At 43.4% G+C, this 24,640-nt stretch overlaps 1 protein-coding gene across 8 annotated transcripts in view; it reads right to left on the bottom strand.

The window, feature by feature from the left end:
• LOC132391523 (ankyrin-1-like) overlaps positions 1-24,640 on the bottom strand; it is a 449,124-nt gene that overhangs the window by 267,776 nt on the left and 156,708 nt on the right. The window contains exon 1 of one of the 8 annotated variants that reach the window (XM_059964868.1): positions 22,950-23,054. The exons of the other annotated variants lie outside the window; for them this stretch is intronic. Coding sequence (XP_059820851.1) covers positions 22,950-22,973 — 24 coding nt within the window. The 5' untranslated portion in view covers positions 22,974-23,054. Of the gene's footprint in view, positions 1-22,949; positions 23,055-24,640 lie in introns of those variants that run through there. 8 annotated transcript variants of the gene reach the window in all.

Raw genomic sequence — 24,640 nt, 5'->3', positions numbered from 1 at the left:
AATGTGGAGTAAATTAAAATGGCCGACTCCTTCCAAGTGATCAGTCAGCCCGGGGTTTCAAAATGCCTTACCCAACATGACACCACCTCTCGGGCTGCAGCTACTACCTGTGACGTGGAGGCTTAGCTCCTCCAGTCCTCAAACTGAAGCCTTGCAACCTTGCACATGTTAGAACGCATTCGGAATTTGCTGTGGTGTGATGGTCAGAGTGCAAAATACATCAAAAAACCAACAACATTCAGTCATTATGAAGAATTAACAATTACATAAAAAATTAAATACACTGCAAATAAAAAAGATAAAGTTAAAGGACCTGGAATAAAATGTGCATAAATAAATAAATACCAGTATGTATTTACAATGCAAAAGCGTTTTAAAGTGCATCCAGTGTAGTGTAGTGACTGGTGGTGGGAGGGGGCAATAGATAGAGAGAGTGGTAGCAGGAGCTAACTGCAATGGTTAGAGAAGGCCAAGAGGAGGCTAAGATGTTCAAGATTCAAGACTCAAAATTGTTTATTGTCATTCTGTACACGAGTATAAAGGAGAACGAAATAACTGTTACTCCAGATCTGATGCAGTTTAAAAAAATAAGCATAAAGAAAGAACAAAAAAACACAATAAATATAAATAAGAAACAATCTGATAAAATACAATGTATAAGTAACTTATATACTGTGCATAGACTGATTGTAGGGACATAAAATGACACTAGGTGAAGTGTATGTATTGGTGATGCTGGGTGGTGGGGTGAGTTAATGGGTGGTGAGATGTGTTAATGGTGGTGGAGTGTGTTAAGGGGTGGTAAGGTGAGTCATTGGGTGATGGGGTGGGTTAATGGGTGGAGGGATGAGTAATAGTTGATGGGGTGAGTCAATGGGTGGTGGGGTGAGCTAATGGGTGGTGGGATGAGTAATGGGTGGAGGGGTGGGTTAATGGGTGGTGGGGTGAGTAATGGGTGATGGGGTGAGTCATTGGGTGGTGGGGTGAGTTAATGGGTGAGGGGGTGAGTCATTGGGTGGTGGGGTGGGTTAATGGGTAGAGATGTTGATCAGCCTGACAGTCTCTGGTGAGGAGAGGACCTGATTGAGGTATATAAAATTACAGAGTAGACTCAGGAACCTTTTTGACATATTAGATTTACAGAAAAAGCACAGATTTAGGGTGAGGAAGAAGATATTTAAAGAGGATCTGAGGGAACCTTCACCCAGAGAATGGTGAGGACCTAGAATGCACTACTTGAGAAAGAAGGCTTGAAACTAGGTCTTTGACAGCATTTAAGAAGTGTCTAGAGGAGCACTTGAATTATCCAAGTATAGAAAATGATGAGCCAAATACTGGGAGATAGGGTTAAAATGAAAGTTGGTCCACTGTTCAGCATAGCTGGGCCGAATGGCCTGTTTCCTTGCTGTGTGATCGTAGGAGTATTCTTTTCGTATGATTTAAGGACATCTTCAAAAGACAATGCCTTAAGAAAACAGAATCCATCATTAAGGACCTTTACCATCCAGGACATGCTCTCTTCTCATTGCTACCATCATGGAGCCTGAGGACACACACTCAACATATTTAGGAACAGCTTCCTCCCCCCTGCCATCAGATTTACGTACTGACCATGAACCCATGAACACTACTTCACTTTTTGCATTACTTATTTAATTACCATTTCTTATTGTAACTAAAGAGTAATTTTTTAATGTATTGAATGGACCACTGCCCCAAAACAACATTCATGGCATATGATTCCGATTCTGGACTCTATTTAACCTACAAGAGTCTACCACTTAATTCACAGAACATACCCTTTCAAATCTCATCAGCTTTGTTATCTTTATGCTCTCTGCTTTTCAAAGGGACTGATTTCTTCTGACAGTTGGTCTAATCTATGAGTCAGTGTGGTTATGAATATTCAGAAAGGAAGACCATGCATCTCTGAATTTGGGGCGAGTGAAGAAACGTTCGCTGAAAAGGTGTGGCAATATATGCAGCATATTATTGACTACTATTGGCAATAAAATTATTGAATATTATCGGCAAGTCCAAGGGTCAAGTCTGAAGTTGGAGGCCTGACGCTTGTGAGTCTGAGAATCTGGGACCTAGGACTGAAGGCCCGGAGGTGGCCTGTCCTGAGTGAATGCTTGGGCGGGTTGGAGAGATGGGAAAGAGGCTTATTTTGCTGCTGTTGCCTTGTTCTGTTTCGTTGCTGTTGTTGCTGCTCGTGCTGTTCTGCTGAGCACAGTGAGCATGCTATGTTGGTGCCAGAGTGTGTGGCAAACCCCTTCGGGTTACCCTCAGCACATCCTGGGTCACCACACCAATATGGCATGTGTCAAACAATGCATTTTGTTGTGTAGTTAATACTGCAGCAATATTTGAATAATCTTGTAAATATGTTGTTGATCAAGCATTCTTTGTCTGTTTAAATAATTCATTACAAGTTAAATGTATAAACACGTGAATTGTATACGCCATCACACTACCATATGATACAAGTGCGCGTCGCTTAATGTAAACTCAAAGTTAGACCTACATTCCTGGACTACCCTATCTTCCTTTGAATTAGATTAATTTTTTGAAGTTACAAAACATAACATAAAGGATGAGCGGTGACCTGATAGAGGTGTATAAGATGTCAAGAGGCATTGATCGTGTGGACAGCCAGAGGCTTTTTCCCGGGGCTGAAATGGCTAACACGAGAGGGCACAGTTTTACGGAGCTTGGAAGCAGGTGCAAGGAGGATGTCAGAGGTAAGTTTTTCACACAGAGAGTGGTGGAAGCGTGGAATGTACTGCCCGCGACGGTGGTGGAGGCGGATACGATAGGGTCTTTTCAGAGACTCTTAGGTAGGTACATGGAGCTTAGAAAAATAGAGGGCTATTTGCTAGGGAAATAGCAATTCATTAATTTAAAAATGTATCTATCTATCTATCAAATAAATGAATAAATAAATTGGTAGATAATGCTACAGAATAGTGGTTAGCACAATACTTTACAGTTCAGGTGACCTGGGTTCAATACCCTCCACTGCCTGTAAGGAGTTTGAACATTTTCCCTGTGACAATAATGCTAGGGAATAATAACAATAACATTAACAATATAATGCTAGGGAATAATATTAACAATAACAATAACATTAACAATATAAATGAAATTCTAGGTTTCATGTTCGGCACAATATTGTGGGTTTAAGGGCCTGTAATGTGCTGTAGATTTCTATGTCCTATGTTCTAACACATTTCATTGTATGTTTTGATGTACATGTGATAAATAAACCTGAAATTGGAATTCTGCTCTCTTATTAGTAAGAATCAAGGTATCGGGCCCTGTTATACATGAGTAACACACCAAAGGTTCTGGAGGAACTTGGCAAGTCAGGCAGCATCCATGGAGAGGAATAAACAGTCAACATCTTCAGTCCAAAACACTCCAGCAGGACTGGAAAGCAAGGGAAAAGAAGCCGGAATCATGAGCCTGGTGTACATGGTGCCGTGGCTGATCCAGCAAGCTGAAAAAGCCACGTCAATAAATTCTCTGTAAAGCTGAGAAACACGTGATGATAACACAAGTTATCAGGCACCAAGGTTTGATGTCTTGTTAACCCTCCCAGAGACGAGAGGAAAGTCATTACTGCAAATGGCTCCCAGTTTCTTAGTGAGCACTGTGACTGCAGTGAATCAATACGATCTACTTGAGACTGTAGTAAACACAGTGAAAAGTATAAACAACTTTCCTAGATATAAATTCTCACAGCAAAAACACTGGGACTGGATTATTGCTAATGATGGGATGACACTATCAGCGATTAATTGTGATGTGTATAAGCCAGGAATTTGATGTGAACGTTCCGAATTTAAGTTCTGGACTGTGTGAATACGGTATTAACCAAACAGCCTACTGATCTGGCCAATTTCCAGTTGAATCCTTCAATTCACACAACTGACAACTGCGGTTACAATGCTGGCAAGAGCACTCACTATTTCAAGTGCCAGTCACCAGAGGAGGAGACATCACTTAAACACTCCCCAACTTGGGAGCAAATATGTGTTGGAATCTAAAAGGCGATGGAAGTTATCAGCTTCTGGGTCACGGCCAACTCAATAATGAATTCCATCTGATGAGCACAAAATGTATAGAATAGTAAGTGCATAAATAGCATCTATCTCTTTATTGAGATACAACACAGACCCCCCCCCCCCCCCACCCCTTCGAGCCATGCCGTCCAGCAATCCCCCAATGTAATCTTAGCCTAATCATAGGACAACTTACAATGACCAATTAACCTACCAATCGGTATGTCTTTGGACTGTGGGAGGAAACCAGAGCACCCGGAGGAAACCCACACAGTCACGGGGAAGATGTTCAAATTCCTTACAGGCAATGGAGGGTATTGAACCCAGGTCGCCTGAACTGTAAAGTATTGTGCTAACCACTATGCTGTAGCGCTATCTACCAATTTATTTATTCATTTATTTGATAGATAGATGGATACATTTTTTAATTAATGAATTAATTGCCTGTACTACACAGACGAAACGACGGAGGAGCTCAGCAGGTCAGGCAGCATCTATGGAAGTAAATAACTAATCAACTTTTTGGGATGAGGTCCTTCTTACCAATATATATGTATATATATATATATACACACACACACCTCCACTCCACTCCCTTTGCAATTTTTACTCATTTCTTTCTCAATTCCTGTTAAACCATTGTTTACATTTACATTTTCATCATTTATTATTATATTGTAATTTGCCCTTTACTGTGCCTATTGTCTTGTTTATTAATTATTGTACTGTTTTGCACTGTTTGTGCACTTTATGTAGCCCCTTGTAGGTCTGAAGTCTAACGTGGTTTTGTGTTGTTTCAGGTAGCACCAGGGTCCTGGAGGAACGTCGTTTTGTTTTTACTGTGTACTGAACCAGCAGGTATGGTTGAAATGACAATAAAAAGTGACTTGACTTGACTTGACTTCAGGACTAAGGAGGAAGGGGGAAGAAATCAGAATTAAAAGGTGGAGGGAGGGGGAAGTAGAACAGCTAGAAGGTGATAGGTGAAGCCAGGAAAGGTCAAGGGTTGGTGAGGAGAGTGGACTGTAGGAGAAAGGGAAAGAGGAGGGGACCCAGTGGAGATGATAGGTGAGAAGAGGTAACAGGCCAAAGTGAAGAATGGAATAAAAGGGGAGCAGAGAGAAGAATCCTTTGCTGTACTGTTCATTATGTTCAATATTCAGCTGGAGGATTTCCATTATTTGACTCACAATGTTTGTGCTGAATGCAAAACCAAATTAAATTAACTGTCTTCTGCCTGCACATGATCCACCCCCTCCATTCACCGTACGTTCACGAGTCTATCTAAAAGCCTAATAAACACCATCTTCTTCCATCAGCTCCACCGACACATACTCTATACAAAAAAAATGCCCAGCATATCTCCTTAAACTTCTCCCTCTCACCTTAAACGTATGCCCTCTAGTAGTAATGGCAGTTGTCTGTCGTCTCCAACGATGGCAGGACATCAGTGAGGGAGAGTTTTTAAAGTGGAAAAGCCATGGCACTGGGGCGGTTCCACTCTCTCAACCTCAGAAGTCTGGGTCCAGTGGCACGAACAAGCATCACAAACTGGGGTCTTCCTTAGTTTAGTCGATGACCATGATGTCTTCAGTGCCTTGTCATGCCCTTCGCTCTCCACGGAGCGTTGCAGTAGCACCTTCCTGGCCGTTGGATTTCACTGTAGATCTCACCCGCCCAGTCCGCCGAAGCTGGCTTCACATACTGGCACAGACACGTCCCTAAGCTACCGGGGTATGAGGCAGCCAGCTACCCTCACCTGTCAACACGGTGCACCGGGGTGTGGCCACTGTCACATGCAAACAGCTACTTGGAGCCACAGGTGAGAGCGACATGTCCGGTGGAGACCGAAGGTAAGTGAGCTGTCCTAGAACGGACACAACAAGCCTCTTCAGAGCTACTACCCCTCCCTGGCCCTCCAGTATCTGAATTTTAAATGCATGTCCACTGGTATTTGATTGCCAATGTACACCAACAGAAGCTACAACTTCTGGTTGTATGGAAATAATTAGTCACAAAGCAACAACAGTTTGTACTCAAAATGCAAAATTGAACAAGACTGAAAGAAACATAGAAACATACAAAACCTACAGCACAATACAGGCCCTTCAGCCCACAAAGTTGTCTGACCATGTCCCGACCTCAGAAATTACTAGGCTTACCTATAGTCCTCTATTTTACTAAGCTCCATGTACCTATCTAAAAGGCTCTTAAAAGACCCTATCGTATCTGCCTCCACCACCGTTGCCAGCAGCCCATTCCACACACTCACCACACAGAGTAAAAAAACTTACCCCTGACATCTCCTCTGTACCTGCTCCCCAGCACCTTAAACCTGTGTCCTCTTGTACCGACCATTTCAGCTCTGGGAAAAAGCCTCTGACTATCCACATGATCAATGCCTCTCATCATCTTGTCCACCTCTATCAGGACACCTCTCATCCTCTGTTACTCCAAGGAGAAAAGGCCGAGTTCACTCAAACTATTCTCATAAGGCGTGCTCCCCAATCCAGGCAACATCCTTGTAAATCTCCTCTGCAACCTTTCTATGGCTTCCACATCCTTCCTGTAGTGAGGTGACCAGAACTGAACACAGTACTCCAAGTGGGGTCTGACCAGGGTCCTATATTGCTGCAACATTACCTCTCAGCTCCTAAATTCAATTCCACGATTGATGAAGGCCAATACACTGTACACCACAGAATCAACCTGCACAGCTGCTTTGAGTGTCCTATAGACTCAGACCCCAAGATCCCACTGATCCTCCAAAATGCCAAGAGTCTTACCATTAATACTATATTCTGCCATCATATTTGACCTACCAAAATTAACCACTTCACACTTATCTGGGTTGAACTCCATCTGGCACTTCTCAGCCCAGTTTTGCATCATGTCAATGTCCCTTTGTAACCTCTGACAGCCCTCCACACTATCCACAACACCCCCAACCTTTGTGTCATCAGTAGAGCTTAAATTAATCAGGATAGAATCTTATGTCAGTCACCATTGTGGAACCAAATGCAGGGTTTATATCCAACTACAGCTTCTCTCCCTTCTCCTCCTCCTGCTGCCCACTTTGGCAAACCTGGTTCAAATGCATTTTGCCCTCTTACCCAAAATTTTGCTATAGATACTAAACAGCCAAGACCACAGTACTGATCCACCACTCCAAGCCCAAGAATGGCTCACTTACACTCAGTAGCCACTTTATTAGGTACAGAAGTGAGACGCAATGTAGTCTTCTGTGGCTGTAGCCTGTCGACTTCAAGGTTTGATGTGTTGTTCATTCAGAGATGTTCTTCTGCACACCACTGTTACAGCAAGTGGTTATTTGAGTTACTGTTGCCTTCCTTGTCAGCTTGAACCAGTCTCCTCTGACCTCTCTAATTAACCAAGCATTTTCACCCACAGAACTATCACTCACCGGATGTCTGTTTTTGGCTTTGTACCATCTCTGTAATCTCTAGAGCAGGGTTTCCCAACCATTAACCAAAGGGTCAGTGGACCCCAGGTTGAGAATTCCTGCTTTAGAGACTGTTGTGCATGAAAATCCCAGCAGATCAGCAGCTTCTGAGATACTCAAACCACCCCATCTGGCACCAACAATCATTCCGCGGTCAAAGTCACTTTCCCATTCTGATGCTTATTCTGAACAACAACTGAACCTCTTGACCATGTCTGCATGCTTTTATACATTGGGTTGCTGCCACGTGATTGGCTGATTAGATATTTGAATGAATGAGCAAGTCTACTGGTGTACCTAATAAAGTGGCCACAGAGTGTATTTCAATATTTTTAATCTATTAAGCAGCTCGCATTCCATTCTATACATTACCCCCAGTCTCACGTGCTCTAAATTTGTTTAATAAACCACAACACCCCCAAATTTCACTGAGAAGTCCAAGTGATTGATACTAGTGTAATGACTTACAGTATCCGCAATCAGCCATTGGGGTTCAATTCCACCGCTGTCTGTAAGAATTTGTGTGTTCTCACCGTGACCGCATGTGTTTCCTCTGGGTGCTCCAGTTCCCTCCCAAATTTCAAAGACAGGTGGGGATGAGCTAATAAGTTGTGGCTATGCTATGCTGGTGACACTTGTGGGCTGAGCCAGCACATGTTTGGACTGGGTTGGCCATTGATGCAAGTAACGCACTTCACTGTATGTTTCAATATTTCGATGAGCGTGTGATAAATAAAAGCTGGTCATTGTCTCTTTAAGGGTGATCCAAAGAACAGGACAAATTTTTTTAAATTTTCAATTGATAATACTCATTATCAATCTCATTATGTGCCGAATCGTGTGACGTAAGCGATCAAGTTCTTTTGACCACGATTGTTCCTGGCAAATTTTTCCACAGAAGTGGTTTGCCATTGCCTCCTCCTGGGCAGTGTCTTTACAAGACGGGTGACCCCAGCCGTTATCAATACTCTTCAGAGACTGTCTGCTTGGTGTCAGTGGTCGCATAACCATATAAAAATTACAGCACGGAAATAGCCATCTCTACCCTTCTAGTCTGTGCCGAATGCTTACTCTCACCTAGTCCCACTGGCTCGCACTCAGCTCATAACCCTCCATTCCTTTCCTGTCCATATACCTATCCAATTTTACTTTAAATGACAATACCGAACCTGCCTCTACCACTTCTACTGGAAGCTCGTTCCACACATCTACCACTCTGAGTAAAGAAATTCCCCCCTCGTGCTACCCTTAAACTTTTGCCCCCTAACTCTCAACTCATGTCCTCTTGTTTGAATCTCCCCTACTCTCAATGAAAAAAGCCTATCCACGTCAACTCTATCTATCCCCCTCATAATTTTAAATACCTCTATCAAGTTCCCCCTCAACCTTCTACGTTCCAAAAACTAGGACTTGTGATACGTCCCAGCTGCTCATACGACCGTCCACCACCTGCTCCCATGGCTTCATGTGACCCCGATCGGGGTGCTAAGCAGGTGCAACACCTTGCCCAAGGGTGACCTGCAGGATAGTGGCGGGAAGGGGTACCTTACACCTCCTTTGGTAGAAACGTAAATCCACCTTGCTACCCACAATAACAGTAAGCGCTCTATTAAATAATTCATTATCCAAGAATGCAAGATCAGAACAGGTTGGTGTTCACATTCAGTTTCAGCACATCCATAATCCCTACTCTCACTCTAATACCTGCAACTTTATTCCACAGATTATTCCCAGTCAGTATTTGTGTGCCCTTGTTCTACTGCTTCAGTCCCATTTATTCTGAGTTTCTAGTCCAATAATTTCAAATGTAACATACCCTATCGGATGAATAGTTTTCTATAATAAGATTATCCCTCGGACAACACTACTCTGGATTCAACAGCTTATTCTTATCTGGTGTTTTCTTGATACCAGGAATTAGTATTCTGGAAGTTCTCTGTGTTGTCTCCAGCAGTTAAATGTCTTTCTCACTTCTTGGCATCAGATCAGGATGCAGCATTAGAGTTGTGAACTGACTAGACCATTGAAACCTGTGTCTTATCTCCTCTAATTTTTATTTTATGCAAATCAACATGCTATTGGCCCAGTAGCTTGCTGCTTTGCAGAGGACAGGCTAGTTTAGCAAGGTCCACCGAGATTCCCCAGTCTCTCTGAATTTTACCCCTGGCATTTTAACAACCACTCACGATGCCTGGACCGGAGGCGAGGGTCGAGCTGATTCTGCTCGTTCTTCCGTGATGTTCGCTCCTCTCTCCACGGCGATGAGGCCTGCCGATGAGGCTCCGGCTGCTACGTGCTTCAGGTCTGTGAGCTTCACGTCGATTTGCCCTGCCGTGCGAGGAACTGAGACTGGGGCTATGGGCCTACTCTGGCTGCTCCAGGATTTGGGTCTATGGACTCAATATTGTCTGAATGCTGTCACTCGATTGCATGATTTGTGTTTCATTTCTCTCTCTCTGCACATTAGGTGTTGGTCGTTTTTTTTGTAAAATTAGGGTTCATTTGGGTTTTTTGCTTTGTGGCTGCCTGTAAGCAGACAAAATCTCAAGGTTGTATAATTTATACATACTTCGATAATACTTCGAATCCTTTAAAGCATACAGTATTCCCTTGCTGACTACATTGCCTTCCATGTTGCCCTATTTAACAACAAAAGGTCAAAGAGCATAGGTGGATGACACATTCTCTCAAAGCCCCATCACCTATACAATCAGATTAATCTTGTACTTCATTCCTAATCTTGCCCTCCTGATCCCTATATCCCATGATTCATTTAACATCCAAAAATCTCAGCCTTGAATAAGAGAACCAATCGAAGAAGTTTCTGTTCACCTCAATGCAAGTACCTAATCAGCCAATCATGTGGCAGCAACTCAATGCATAAAAGCATGCAAACGTGGTCAAGAGGTTCAGTTGTCGTTCAGACCAAACATCAGAATGAGGAAGAAGCGTGACTTAAGGAACTTTGACTGTTGGTGCCAGACAGTGTGGTTCGAGTTTCACAGAATCTGCCAATTTAGTGAGTGACAGCTCCGTGGGTGAAAACACCTTGTTAACGAGAGAGGTCAGAGGAGAATGGCCAGACAGGTTCAGGCTGATAGGAAGGCGACAGTAACTCAAATAAGCACACATTACAACAGTGGGGTGCAGAAGAGCATCACTGAATGCACAACACATCAAACCTTGAAGTGGATGGGCTACAGCAGCAGAAGCAGCAGAGGACATACTAAAGCAGCCACCAAATATAGTTCTATCTCAAGAAGTATATTTTAGTGCACTAGTCAATTATGGTTCCATGTAAAAATGGCAAACCAGAGTTTGCTCATTTATATCCGTGAAACCCCATGTTAGTCTCTGAGTCTGATGCTCAGTATTGCACGGTGTGTAGACAAACAAGTGTTAGCATTGTTGTGGTTGCAGTTCAACTCCTGGTCAAGCCCCTGTCTGCTCATACCCTGTGAGAGCTCTGCACACAGACAGAAGTTCCTCATGTGTCACAGTTAACTTGTCAGCACCGTTTCACGCTCTGCGTTCAACTGGCTCACGCTTGAGTGTTCCCGACAGATTCAGGAATGCACTGCAATCGGTTTTGTTCCCAGGCCCAAAATAAAATAAAGTGCTATTGTTTTGCAAATTTGACCGGGCGCTAGCCATTAATTGAGACTCAACAAAAGCAAACAGCTTCTCTCTGAGGGGATTAGTGCCGTGCTATTGCTTCCCTAGTGGTCAGTCTGTTGGCTTAAGGCCAACGCTTAAATTGAGTTAATCACTGACTTGAGTCTCTCAGAGTCTCCTGTCTTTCTCCGTGCATTGGTCAGTCAGGAAAGCTCAGTCTGATGGCTCTTGCATCTCCATCACAGGTGCAACCCTTCCCAACATAGATGATATCTTCAAAAGGCGATGCCTCAAGAAGATGCCACCATCATTAAGGACTCTCACCATCTGAGACATGCCCTCTTCTCCTTACTACCATCAGGGAGCAGGTACAGGAGCATGGGGACCCACACTCAATATGTCCGATCAGCTTCTTCCCTTCTGCCATCAGATTGATGATCGGTCCGTGAACCCATGAACTCTACTTCACTATTCCTCTTTTGCACTCTGTACTTTTGTAATTTTACTGTCACTTTTAGGTCTTGCACTACACTGTTGCCACAAAACAACAAATTTCACCACATAAGTCAGTGATAACAAACCTGCTTCTGATTCTAGTTTCTCATCACAGGCAGCTCTCAGGTGCTGACAACTACCTGGCCCTTAACACCCAGAAGACCAAGGAGATTGTTGTGGGCTTCACGCATGCTGGGAGCCACACTCACGTCCCCATCTACATCAATGGAGCTGTAGTGGAGCGTGCATCAAGCTACAAGTTCCTTGGTGTCCACATTTCCGATGATCTCATCTGGTCCCTGAACTCCTCTGTCCTGATCAAAAAGGTGCAACAGCGCCTTTATTTCCTGTGGAGAGTCAAGAAAGCTCACCTCTGTCCCAGGATATTGATGGACTTTTACCACTGTACCATTGACAGCATACTCACCAGCTGCATCTCAGTGTGGCATGGCAATTGTCACGTATCAGATAGCAAAACACTCCAGTGTGTGGTGAAAACTGCCCAGCAGATTATCGGCACCCAATTGCCCACCATTGAGAACATCTACCATAAACGCTGCCCGGCATGGTCTTTTGACTCCCCTCCCATCCGGTAGGCGCTACAGGAGCCTCCGCTCCCGCACCAGCAGGCACAGGAAGAGCTTCTTCCCTGAGGCTGTGATCCTACTGAACCTCACATCACAGCGCTAAGCAGTATTGCACCAATATTGTACTGTCTCAGTACTTTTATATTTGTGTGCCGTAGTACTTACTTTCTATTTACAGTTATTTTGTAAATAACACTATTCTTTGCATTTTTCTTTAGATGCTAACTGCATTTCATTGGCTTTGTGTCTGTACTCGGCACAATGACAATGAAGTTGAATTTAATCTAATCTAAGAGTTCAAAGTTCGAAGTAAATTTTATTATTAAAGTACATACATGTCACCGTATAAAAAACCCTGAGATTCATTTACTTGTGGGCATAATCGATAAACCAAGAGAATAATAACCATAACGGAATCAATGAAAGACCTACAAGGTTTAAGTCACACAAGGCCTCAGTAAACTCAATAAGCTAGGTCTCCAGACTCAGGCTTCTCCATCTTAGCGTCACTAACAGTATCTCATTTGTCACAGTCAAATTCCAGGCATTTCCATAGCTTCTAAATTTATTGTGAGAAGCGACGAGCTAAAAGGAGCTGCATATTTGTACAACCTCGCATTCCATATGTAGGAGAACCCGTAGTGGAGGAGGCACAAGACAGGTGAAAGAGGACCCTAGCAGTACGCAGACTGCGAAGTTTCATGTCTACGTCAAAACCAGATTTTATCATTACGAATTTTCACATGCCATGTTTACAATCTGCTTGAAGAAAAGAAAATGGGGCATTTGGGTTTTGAAGTCACTTCATTTCAAAAGTGTCCTATTCCAACCATCATCGTTAAGTCCAGTGATCACTCGTCAACTAACAGACGCAATGATCCAGCCATCACCCTGCCAAGGTGTTCCTTGTGCAGTTTTCACAATTCATAATGCCCTACATCTCTAATATATTCCTCTTCTTTAAGAAAGGAGAACTTAGACCATGACAGCAGAGTTCATGCCTTCCAGCTCATGATGTTGTGCTGATCTTTTAACCTACTCTTAAGCTCAATCTAACCCTTCCTCTGACATAGCCTTCATTTTTCTATCATCCATGTGCCGATCTAAGAGTTTCCCCAATGTACCTGCCCCTACCACCGTTCCTGGCAGGACGTTCCACACACTTACCACTTTGTTTTAAGAACTTAACGCTGACATCCCCTTATACTTCCATCTAACTACCTTAAAGTTATGCCCCTTGTGTTGGTCATTTCCACCCTGGGTTTCTCTGAGTTCAATCCATTTTCCTGTTATCTCACTAACTCAACCCCTCAGCATTACGACATCCTTCCCAGTACCAGCTACCTTCCTCACCTGGCTGCACTTAGTCTAGGAGCTGTACCAGTCAGAAATGACCCCTGTATTCCCAATTAACCCAAGCAGCATGGAAACAGCAGTGAGGAGAGCAGGTTGCTTCCTGGGCCAATATAATTGCATTATGGACCAAAGATGTAAAGCTGAGGCTATATAAAGCATCGACCAGACTTGCACTTTCAGTATTGTGAGCAGTTTTTGGCCTTTGTCTGAGAATGGGTGTGCTGGCATTGGAGAGGGTCCAGAGGAGGATCATGAGAATGATCCCAGAAATGACAGGATTAATGGGTGAGGAGTGTTGGATGGCTCTGGGCTTCCACTCACTGGATTTTAGAAACATGAGGGGGAATCTCATTGATACCTATTGAATATTGAAAGGCCTAAATAGAGTGAAAGCGAAGAGGGTGTTTCCTATAGTGGGGTAGTCTATTACCAGAGGGCACACCCTCAGCTCACAAGGACGTCCCTTTAGATCAGGGTTGGGTAGGAATTTCTTTCGCCAGGGGTGGTGAATCTGTGGAATTCATTGCCACTGACAGCTCTGGCGGCCAAGTCACTGGGTATATTTAAAGCAGAGGTTCTTGATCAGAAGGGTATGAAAGGTTACAGAAAAAGGGCAGGAGAATGAGGTGAAGATGGAATGGTGGAGCAGACTCAATGGGTCAAATAGCCTAAATCTCCTCGCCTTATGGTTTAATTTTTACCGGAATATCTCAAGGTGAAATGAGGAGGATGTGAAGAGCTGAAGTTTGGCTTGGACAGTTCTGTTGTGGAAGATCAGATTCTAATACCCTGTGACAGGAGATTACAAGCATCAGTGGTAAAGGGACAGCTTAGTTTAGTGAAAGCATTTTCAGATCTGAGTCAAATAACAACCGGTTCAATAGAAAAAATTAAGACTGACTCTTCATCTCCTTGAAGTGTTATCCTTTCTGATAAGATTCTGAGGATTCTACAGCAACCAACCTACAATTTTCAAATATTAATCCACTTCACTGCTTAAAGTCATCGTGCATTTTATTTTCACTCCTGCTTTTTATTAGGTATCTTTTACTACCACTGCATCTCAAATAATGAGACAACCTACAGAGGAGAAGTCATCACCCTGACACGTTGGTGTCAAGAAAACAACCTCTCCCTCAATGTCACAAAAACCAAGGAGCTGGTTGTGGATTACAGGGGGAATGGAGCCGGGCTCACCCCTGTGGACATCAGTGGGTCTGGGGTTGAGGGGGTGAACAGCTTCAAGATCCTTGGTGAACACACTACCAAGGATCTCACATGGTCTGTACGTACCAGCTGTGTGGTGAAAAAAGCACATCAGCGCCTCTTCCACCTTAGACGGTTGAGGAAGTCCTCAAATCCTGAAGACTTTCCTTGGGGCACAATTGAGAGCATGCTGACTGGCTGTATCTCCGCCCGGTATGGGAACTGTACTTCCCTCAGTCGCAGGACTCTGCAGAGAGTGGTGCAGACAGCCCAACACATCTGTGGATATGCACTTCCCACTGCTCAGGACATTTACAGTGATAGGTGTGTAAAAAGGGCCTGAAGGATCATTGGGGACCTGAGTCACCCCAACCACAAACTGTTCCAGCTGCTACAGTACCACAGCATAAAAGCCAGGACCACCAGGATCTGGGTCAGCTTCTTCCACCAGGCCAGCAGACTGAATAATTCCCACTGACACAATTGTATTTCTAAGCTATATTGACTATTCTGTTATATATCTTACTGTACATACTATTACTAAAGTTTGCACATTGCACATTCAGATGGTGACGTAGCGTAAATATTTTACTGTGAAGGATGTAAGAAATAAAGCCAATTCAATTCAACTCACATCAGCCACTCTCTCCACAACCCCTCAGAACTCTCCACCTCCCCCACGTTTTACACTCCACATCTCACACCTGCAGTGACAGCCACTGACCTATTGTGTTTTCGTGTGCCCAGCTGCTACCGGGAAGAGTTCTTCTTGCCAGGAGTCACTTTGTCACTTTACCAGTTTCTATCAGAGTCACCTTACACTTTATCAGGACGGCAATGGAAGAGGATCTTTTCCAATCCTGGTCAAGGATTTCAGCGTAAAACATCAACTGTTTATTCCTCTCCATAGATGCTGCCTGAGCTGCTGAGTTGCTACAGCATTTTGTGAATGTTGCAATGTATATAAGCTAATCTTATGTATGTACGGCCACACTCAAGTCAAGTCACTTTTTATTGTCACTTTGACCATAACTGCTGGTACAGTGCACAGTAAAAACGAGACGATGTTTTTCAGGACCATGGTGCTACATGAAACAGTACAAAAACTACACTGAACCACATAAACCAACACAAAAACTACTCTAGACTACAGACCTACCTAGGACTGCATAAAGTGCACAAAAACAGTGCAGGCATTACAAAAAATAATAAACAAGACAATAGGCACAGTAGAGGACAGTACGTTGGCAGTAAGTCAGCAGTTGTTTGTACATTGTATTTTATAGGATTGCTTTTATATTTATATTTGTTATGTTATTATGCTTATTGTGTTTATTTTATGCTGCATCAGAGCTGGGATAACAATTATTTTATTCTCCTTTATTCGCGTACTGAAGAATGACAACAAACAATCTGGCATCTTGAATTTTTCCTAACAATCAAATAAATCTTCTGCTTTTGTTCTACTGGTTATGATATGAAACATAAACCTTCTGCTCGTATCAGGTAGATAACCAACGGTAACTAGTGGAAGCACAGGAGACTGCAGTTGCTAGAATCTGAAGCAAATAAACTGTTAGAAGAACTCAGCAAGTCAGGCAGCATCAGTGGGAGGAAAGAAATGGTTACCATTTCAGGTCAAAACCCCGCAACCAAGAAAGCCCAGCAGCGTCTCTACTTTCTGTGAAGGCTGAGAAAAGTCAATCTCTCCCACCTCCATCCTCATCACATTCTACAGGGGTTGTATTGAGAGCATCCTGAGCAGCTGCATCACTGCCTGGTTTGGGAATTGCACCGTCTCGGATCACAAGACCCTGAAGTAGATAGTGAGGTCAGCTGAGGAGATCATCGCGGTCTCTCTTCCCGCTATTACAGACACTTACACCACACGTTGCATCCACAAAGCTAACAGCGTTGTGAAGGACCCCATGCACCCCTCATACAAACTCTTCTCCCTCCTGCCATCTGGGAAAAGGTTCGAGCTCTCACGACTAGACTGTGCAACAGTTTCTTCCCCCAAGCCATCAGACTCCTCAATATTCAGAGTCTAGACTGACATCTACAGCATTTATTATTATATTGTAATTTGTCCTCTACTGTGCCTATTGTCTTGTTTATTAATTATTATACTGCCCTGCACTGTTTTGTGCACTTTATGTAGTCCTGTGCAGGTCTGTAGTCTAGAGCAGTTTTTATGTTGTTTTACGTAGTCTAGTGTAGCCTTGTGCTGTCTCACATAGTCTAGTGTAGTTCTGTGTTGTTTCATGTAGCACCATGGTCCTGGAGGAACGTTGTTTCATTTTTACTGTGTACAGTACCAGCAGTTTATGGTCGAACTGGCAATAAACTTGACTTGACTTCTAACTCAAGGTTCCCAAACTTCTTTATGCCATGGACCAATGCCATTAAGCAAGAGATCCATGGACATCAGGTTGGGAACCCCTGCTCTAACTTTTCCTGGTGGAGCTCAGGGATCTGGCTCTTGAAGGGCATAGATCAGGGTGCCAGCAGTTATCTTCTCCGGAGAGCGTCATTGGGAAAGAGGCTGTGTACAAACACTTGTGACAGTGGGAGTGACCCTTGCGTCTGATGCAACCAGGCCTCTGTTCAGAGAACACTTATGTTTTGACTGTGCTGTTGGCTATCTTATCTTGATGGCAGCTTCAGCAGATTAAAATTCTCTACAAACAGTCGAGAGTTTCCCCAGGGCTTCATTAACATAGCAGCATCACCAGAAATGTAATCTTGACAATAGGTCTGTGTGCACAAACAGAACATTTCTGCATCGTTGTGGGTGTTTAGCTGATTGTTAATTAATTGCTTGTGTAGTAAACTCCTGTATTTCATGGCAGCGTGTGAAGGTGCCACCTCTCTGGGATGGGAGGTGCTGGAGGGAGGACAGCGTTGCCTGGTACACACACTGTACTGAAGGACGAATAGAAATTGCATCAGCCGAGCCAGCATTATCAAGATATTTTGATGGATTTTTATTTAATTCATTTACTGAATGAGGCTGTTGAAAGTAAGGCCTTCATTTACTGCTACGTATCTCACTGCCCTTGAGAAGGTGATGGTGAGTCATCTTCTTGAAACACTGCAGTTTGTGGTGAAGGAGTTCCACTGTGGGTGGATTTCCAGGACTTAGACCCGACAAAGAGGGAAGTGAGAAGAGAACTAGAGGTCTTGGGTTAAGGGTGAAAGGTGAAATCCTGAATGGGAACCTGAGGGGAATCTTCTTCTCTCAGAGGGTGGTAAGAGTGTGGAATGAGCTGCCAGTGTAAGTGGTAGATGTCGGTTCGATTGCAACATTTAGGAGAAGTGTGGATGGGAGGGTGCGGAGAGCTATGGTCCAAGTGTAGGTTGGTGAGGCGATTTCTCAGTGAGAACTGTCTTCAGATGCTAAACGCTGTGTCTATCTCCAGGTAGAATGTGAAAGATTGCTGTGTCTTTTCCCAGGAGATCTCAGTAGATTTTGAGAAAATGTAGAACTATTTTCTAAAGGTATAAACAGGAACTTTGGACTAGTTCAGTTCAGAACATTAACCATAAAGAAAGGTGCAAAAGAACTAGTAGAATATGAAACAGAGCAGCAGGATATGAGACATATAAGTATCTGGGATATCAACAAGCAAAGCAAATAGATCATAGTGCGATAAAGTGCTAATAGCACTCTCAACCCTCACCCCTGCACCACTTACCACTTATTGTCCTTCTTGTCACATGTCAAAAGGCTACATAATCTAAATAATCACTATCCAGAGATGAGAAGCAAGTAACCATTCCTCAGGATTGTCCTGAATTTGCATCTCTCGGGATCTGAAAAAGTGTGGAGAACATAACAGCCTTTATGCTGTAATGTTTTGAATCAGAATTCATTTTATTATCGCTGATTATAGATTTATTATGGCACTGGTGGTGGTACGTCTCTATCAAAGGAGGTGTAAGGCGCTCCTTCCCTCCTCTAGCCTGCAGGTCACCCCTGGGCAAGGTATAGCATCTCCTTAGCCCTCCACATCCCACCCACGATCAGGGTCACATGAAGCCATGGGATGGTCAAATGAGCACCTGGCGCAGATCGCAAGTCCTGGCTATGCGACCACTGATACCAGGCAGACAATCTCTGAAGAGCATTGATAATGGCTGGGTTCACCCGTCTTGTAAAGACACTGCCCAGAAGAAAACAATGGCAAACCACTTCTGTAGGAAAATTTGCCAAGGAAAGTCATGGTCATGGAAAGACCACGATCGGCCACATCATACGACATGGCACATAACGAACCAATGATATGTCATGAAATTTGCAGCTTTGCAGAGCAGCACAGTGCAATACATAAAAATACTAAAACGATCTTCATTGTTAATGAACTGACTACAAACTCTCACATCTCTACAGATGTGCCGTGGAGAACATTCTATCTGGCTGCCTCAGTGTCTGGTATGGGGGTGGGGGGCACTACTACTGCACGTGATCAAAGTAAGCTGCAGAGAATTGTAAATTGAGTACCATCATGGGTACTTGCCTCCATAATACCTAAGACATCATCAAGTAGTGGTGCCTCATTAAGTCCCCCCACCACCCAGGACAGGCCCCCTTCTCATTGCTACCAGCTGGAAGGGGGTACAGAAGCCTGAAGGCACACTCTGAGTGATTCAAGAACAGCTTCTTCCCCCCTGCTATACGATTTCTGAATGGATATGGAACTCAGGAATATTTATTTATTTATCTATTTATCTATCTATCTATCTATCTATCTATCTATTTATTTATTTATTTATTTATTTATTTATTTATTTATTTATTTATTTATTATTTAATCTCTTTATATACACACACACACACACACACACACACATATATATTTATTTAAATATTTCTTATTTACCTTTTTTATTTCTGTTTTTGTATGACTTGTTTAATTTAAAGGGTTTATATATATACTGTATATATATTTACTGTAATTCACAGTTGTTTTCTATATTATCATGTGCTGCATCGTACTGTTGCCATAAAGTTAACAAATCTCATGTTATTCCTAATTCTGATTCAAAGAGTGACTGTTGTTTCCAAGCCATTGCAGCAACCACTCTAGTGCAGAGCAAGATTCCAGAAACATCAGGGTGTTTGGTGGTGCTATAATCGTAGGCCAAAACACCAGCAGGACTCAGCTGGCAAGCCATACTCTGGCATCGTCAGCATGTCACGGACTGGTTAAAGAGTACAGCGCGGAAAGCCATTCACCCTAGCAAGCTTCACCTGGGGGCCTTTCTATTTGTTCCAGTCCTCAGCTCTTTCCTAATATCCCTGCAATGGTTTCTCCTTTAAATCTACCTCTGAGTCCCATTCGGAGGCTGCAAGCAGCTGGGACCTTGGTTTAATCGCCTAGAAACTGGAGCAAGATGAAGCCATTTGGACTTTTAATTTAGTATCTTCCAGACTATGCAGGGCTTTCAGTATTGCCATAATTTGTGTGCAATGTAACAAGCCAGCCAGGCTCATTGGAAAACAAGATCTGCCTTCCTCTTCCCTGTCTTTGGGATGAAATGTGAGGTTCCAGCAACACTGTCCTGTCTTTACAGTGCTCATTCCTCATTCCTCTCTCTCTTTGCCCTTCAACACAGTTGACCCGTAGCGATTCCTTATTCCTACCACTGGCTGGAATGCTGCTCCTCCATTGTGATGTGAAGTGGTTAGAAACTGTTTCTGACATTCAGCTGAAATTGCTCCACAAAGTAAGATTAGTTCATTACTTATCTCAATGTTGCAGATGGGAGTGGTCGGGGTGTTGGACTATGTAACACGCTGATTAACTTCAGTTTACTTATAACAGGGCAGAAGATTGCTCATAAACAAGAGAAAGTCCGCAGATGCTGGAAATCCAAAGCAATACACAAAAAAAATGCTGGAAGAACTCAGCAGGTCAGGCAGCATCTATGAAAATGAATAAACAGCCGACATTTCAGGCCAAGACCCTTCTTCGGAACTGAGAAGGATTGTGGAAGATACCAGAATAAAAAAAAGTGGGGAGAGAGACGAAGGAGGCTAGCTGGAAGGTGATAGATGAGGGCTGGAGAAGAAAGATTCTGATAGGAGAGGAGAGAACAGGGAAGAAGAGGAGAACTGGGGGAAGTAACAGGCAGGTAGGAAGAGGGAAAAAGTTAGAGTGGGGAATAGAGGAGGAGGAAGAAGGTTATTCAGCCTATAAGATCCATGCTAGATCCTAGAGGTGTAATCCAATCAGTCCCATCCTGCCTCCTCTGGTTTCACTTTCATATCTGCCCATCAACTCCCCCCTAATTATTCTGCTATTTTATCCCCAAGTAGGATAATTTACAGAAACCATTTAGCCTGCACATCTTTGGGACATGGGAAGAAAAGGAGCAGGAGGGAGCCCACTTGGTCATAGGGACACTTTGCAGACTCCACACGGACAGCACCGGAGGTCAGCTTGAAACCTGGGCCTCAGGGGCAGTGTGGTGGTGGCAGGGCCATTCCACCCAATACCCTCTGCATGGCACGCTCTGGAACTTTTAAAAAAAGTTATAAGGAAATGTTGCACTTCTGTATGCCCGACATAACCCCAGTTCCTCCTGATCCCCAAGTCAGTAAGCATAGTCATTGTGGTGATGTCAGACACACTTGGGCCAATTTGTCTACACTGACACCAACAATAATAACCAGCCCATTCTGCTTAGCAGTGTGACTCATGCATTACTCATTTACTTCAAAGCTGCACATTCCAAGAGCTCCTTGGATGAATGTTACCACTCATCATCCTATCCAGACAATTATTTTTCCACCGATATATCAATTGACCTCCATGCATGACTGTGGTAGATTCTATCAGTTGACAAGGCTCCTTGACAAAGTACAAGGAGCAAGGCTGAGCCACCATCTGAATTTTAACTCATGATTACGTAAAGTAAATGAGGTATCAGTGGTCTAGCTAAAACACCAAGTGCAAGGATTGGAGCTAGCCAGTTTGTAAGTACTTAGAACAAAGGACATTATTGCATGCCTCAGGCCCTTCAGCTTACGATGTTGTGCAAAACTTTTAACCTACTGTAAGGTCAATCTAACCCAGACATCCTACAAAAGCCTCAAATTTTGTTTCATCCATGTGTCTGTCTAAAACTTTCTTAAATGACTCCAATGTATCTGTCTCTACCACTACCCTGGCCATGGCTTTCTATCAACCACCACTCTCCGTAGAAAGAAGCTACCTCTCGCTTCTCCCCTACACTTCATTCCAAAATTATGCCATCTCACATTAGCTATTTCTGCCCTGGGAAAAAGTCTCTGGATATCCACTTCTTATCTTCTACATCGCTAATCCTCCTTCACTCCAAAGAGAAAAGTCATAGCTCACTCAACCTATCTTCATAAGGCATCATCCTGGCAAACCTCTTCTGCACCCTCTCTGAAGCTTCCACATCCTTCCTATAGTGAGGCGATCAGAACTGAACACAATATTCCAAGCATGGTCTAACCAGGGTTTTATACACTCAGTGGCCACTTTATTAGGTACAGGAGGTGGTTACTAATGTGGCTACTGAGCGTAAGTAACTATAGAATAACATGGGATTAGTTTCATTTGGCATCATGGATAGCAGAAACACTGTGGGCCCAAGGTTATATTCCTGTGCTTGTACTGTAGTACATCTGCTGTAAAGTAGACATTCCTGAATTACAGAGAAATCTGCATTAAATCCAGTTCCCCAGAACGGAGGCTTTTCAATTACCTGTACAGTAGTAGTGTGATCACCTGGCCACTGAGCATGGAGCTGCAGAATTACCTCGCAGTTACCTGCTTGCTGAATCTACCCATGTTTTTGCTTCAGGTTTACAATTCCCAAGAGCTCCATCCACATTGAGGGATAACAAAGAAGCCGGATATAAAAGTGCAGTTCACAATAAACAACTTGACCTTCTCTCTGTAAACACCAAACTCTTCTTCTAACTCCCTTACAGTCCCTCTGACAGTGGATAGCCGAGAACCGATGCCACTTTTGAGGGAATATCCCAACCACTGACTCTAACTTTACAATATTTCCAGGAAAACTGGTTTGGGTTTCGGAGCCCACTTACACCGGAATCTTTGTTCCTCTCTTGTTCAGAACCTGGCTTCACCTACTTTCAACAGAAGAAAAGCTTGTACTCACTTTCCTGAAGCATATGAGAGACATTCCAGCCAGCTGTGGATTATTCCAGCATCAGGTCTGCAACGTACAGTGACATGTTAGACACTGACACTGACACTGACACTGTTGGTGCATTTCTCTTCTTATCTTATTGGCTCAGCCCAGGAGCACTCAGCTTTATCAAGAAGTTGAAGCACTATCATTGTGACATATGTCAGGGAGTGTGCTCATTATTTGGCCCCCTCCCCTTTATCGAAGCAGGCACAAGAAGCTTCTGTAATCTGGTTCAAGTCTCTTCTAGCTGAAGCCCTCTACAACTTGTTCCTTCCATGCCTCCTACCCCAGTGACCAGTATTAGAACTGGCGTCCAGGTACAGTTACATGAGTTCTTTCAGAGAAGGACATGCAAGAAAGTTTACATGGATATTATCGTGGACTTGAGGACCTGAGATAAAGGGAAAGGTTGAATACTTTAGGACTTTATTCCCTGGACTGTTGGAGAATGAGGGGGTATGAGACAGAGGGGGCATGGTGGAGATATATCTCTACCAAAGGAGGTGTAAAGCATTCCTTCCCTCTGCTAGATTGCCCTCGGACAAGGTGTAGCACCCGCTTAGTGCCCCCTCCCCACCACAATCAGGGTGACCTGAAGCCATGGGAGCAGGTGGTGGACGGTTGTACAAGCAGCTGGTGCACATCACAAGTCTTGGTTCTGCGATTGATGACAATTTTCAAAGAGTATTAATAATGAGAGGGGTCACCCGACTTAGAAAGACACTGCCCAGAAGAAGGCAAAGGCAAGTCACTTCTGTAGAAGAAATTTGCCAAGGACAATTATGGTTGGTAGACCATAATCGCTCACATCATATAACAGGGCACATACTGATGATGAAGGGTAATAGTTGGCACCTGTAATACAAGGAACACGGAACCCTAAATGAACATGCCTCATGAAGGAATATTTGAAGAAAGTTGGTGAGGAACTTGGAAAGGGAAGGTGTAAGTCTTGCTGTTGCCCATGTCAGAACAACCAACATCGACGGAGATAGGGAGGAAGTGTTTCAGGAGTTTGACTCTGCATTAAAACAGGAGCTCAAAGGTAATCATCTTTGGGTCACTAACTAAGCCATTTGCAAACTGACACAGAAACGGGCAGAATTAACAAATGGTGGAAGGGCTAATGGGGTAAAAAGAGGTTCTTGTTCATGGAACTTTGAGACAGAAAGGACCTGTACTCCAGGAATCAGCTCTGCCTGACCCAGGATGTCCCATCAGAAGGGAGAAATGGAGAAGTGGGGAAGGTTTTAACTTGTAATAAATTGAGAGAAATCTATATATACTAGGGACTGCAGCAAAGAATCAGGCTCTTCAGCCTGGTTTTCCACTTAATCCCATCTACCTTCACCTAGGTATAGACCTCCATACCTCTCTCATCCATGTATCTACCAAAACTTCTCTTAAATGTTATAATTAAACCCACATCTATCACTTATGCTGATTCCAACTTAGCTCATTCCAAATTCACACCACTTTCTGTTTGAAGAAGATTGCCCTTTGATTCCTCTTAAATAACTCACCTTTCAACCTAAACCTATGATGTCCAGTTCTTGTCTCACCCAACCTGAGATTAAAAAATGCTGGCATGCATTCACCCTATCTATATTCCTCATAATTTTATATCACCATCATCTTCATTCCATACTATCTTGTAT

The sequence above is a fragment of the Hypanus sabinus genome, chromosome 1, assembly GCF_030144855.1.
Source record: "Hypanus sabinus isolate sHypSab1 chromosome 1, sHypSab1.hap1, whole genome shotgun sequence".
NCBI classification, from domain to species: Eukaryota; Metazoa; Chordata; class Chondrichthyes; order Myliobatiformes; family Dasyatidae; genus Hypanus; species Hypanus sabinus.
This window is presented reverse-complemented; position numbering and strand designations above follow the sequence as displayed.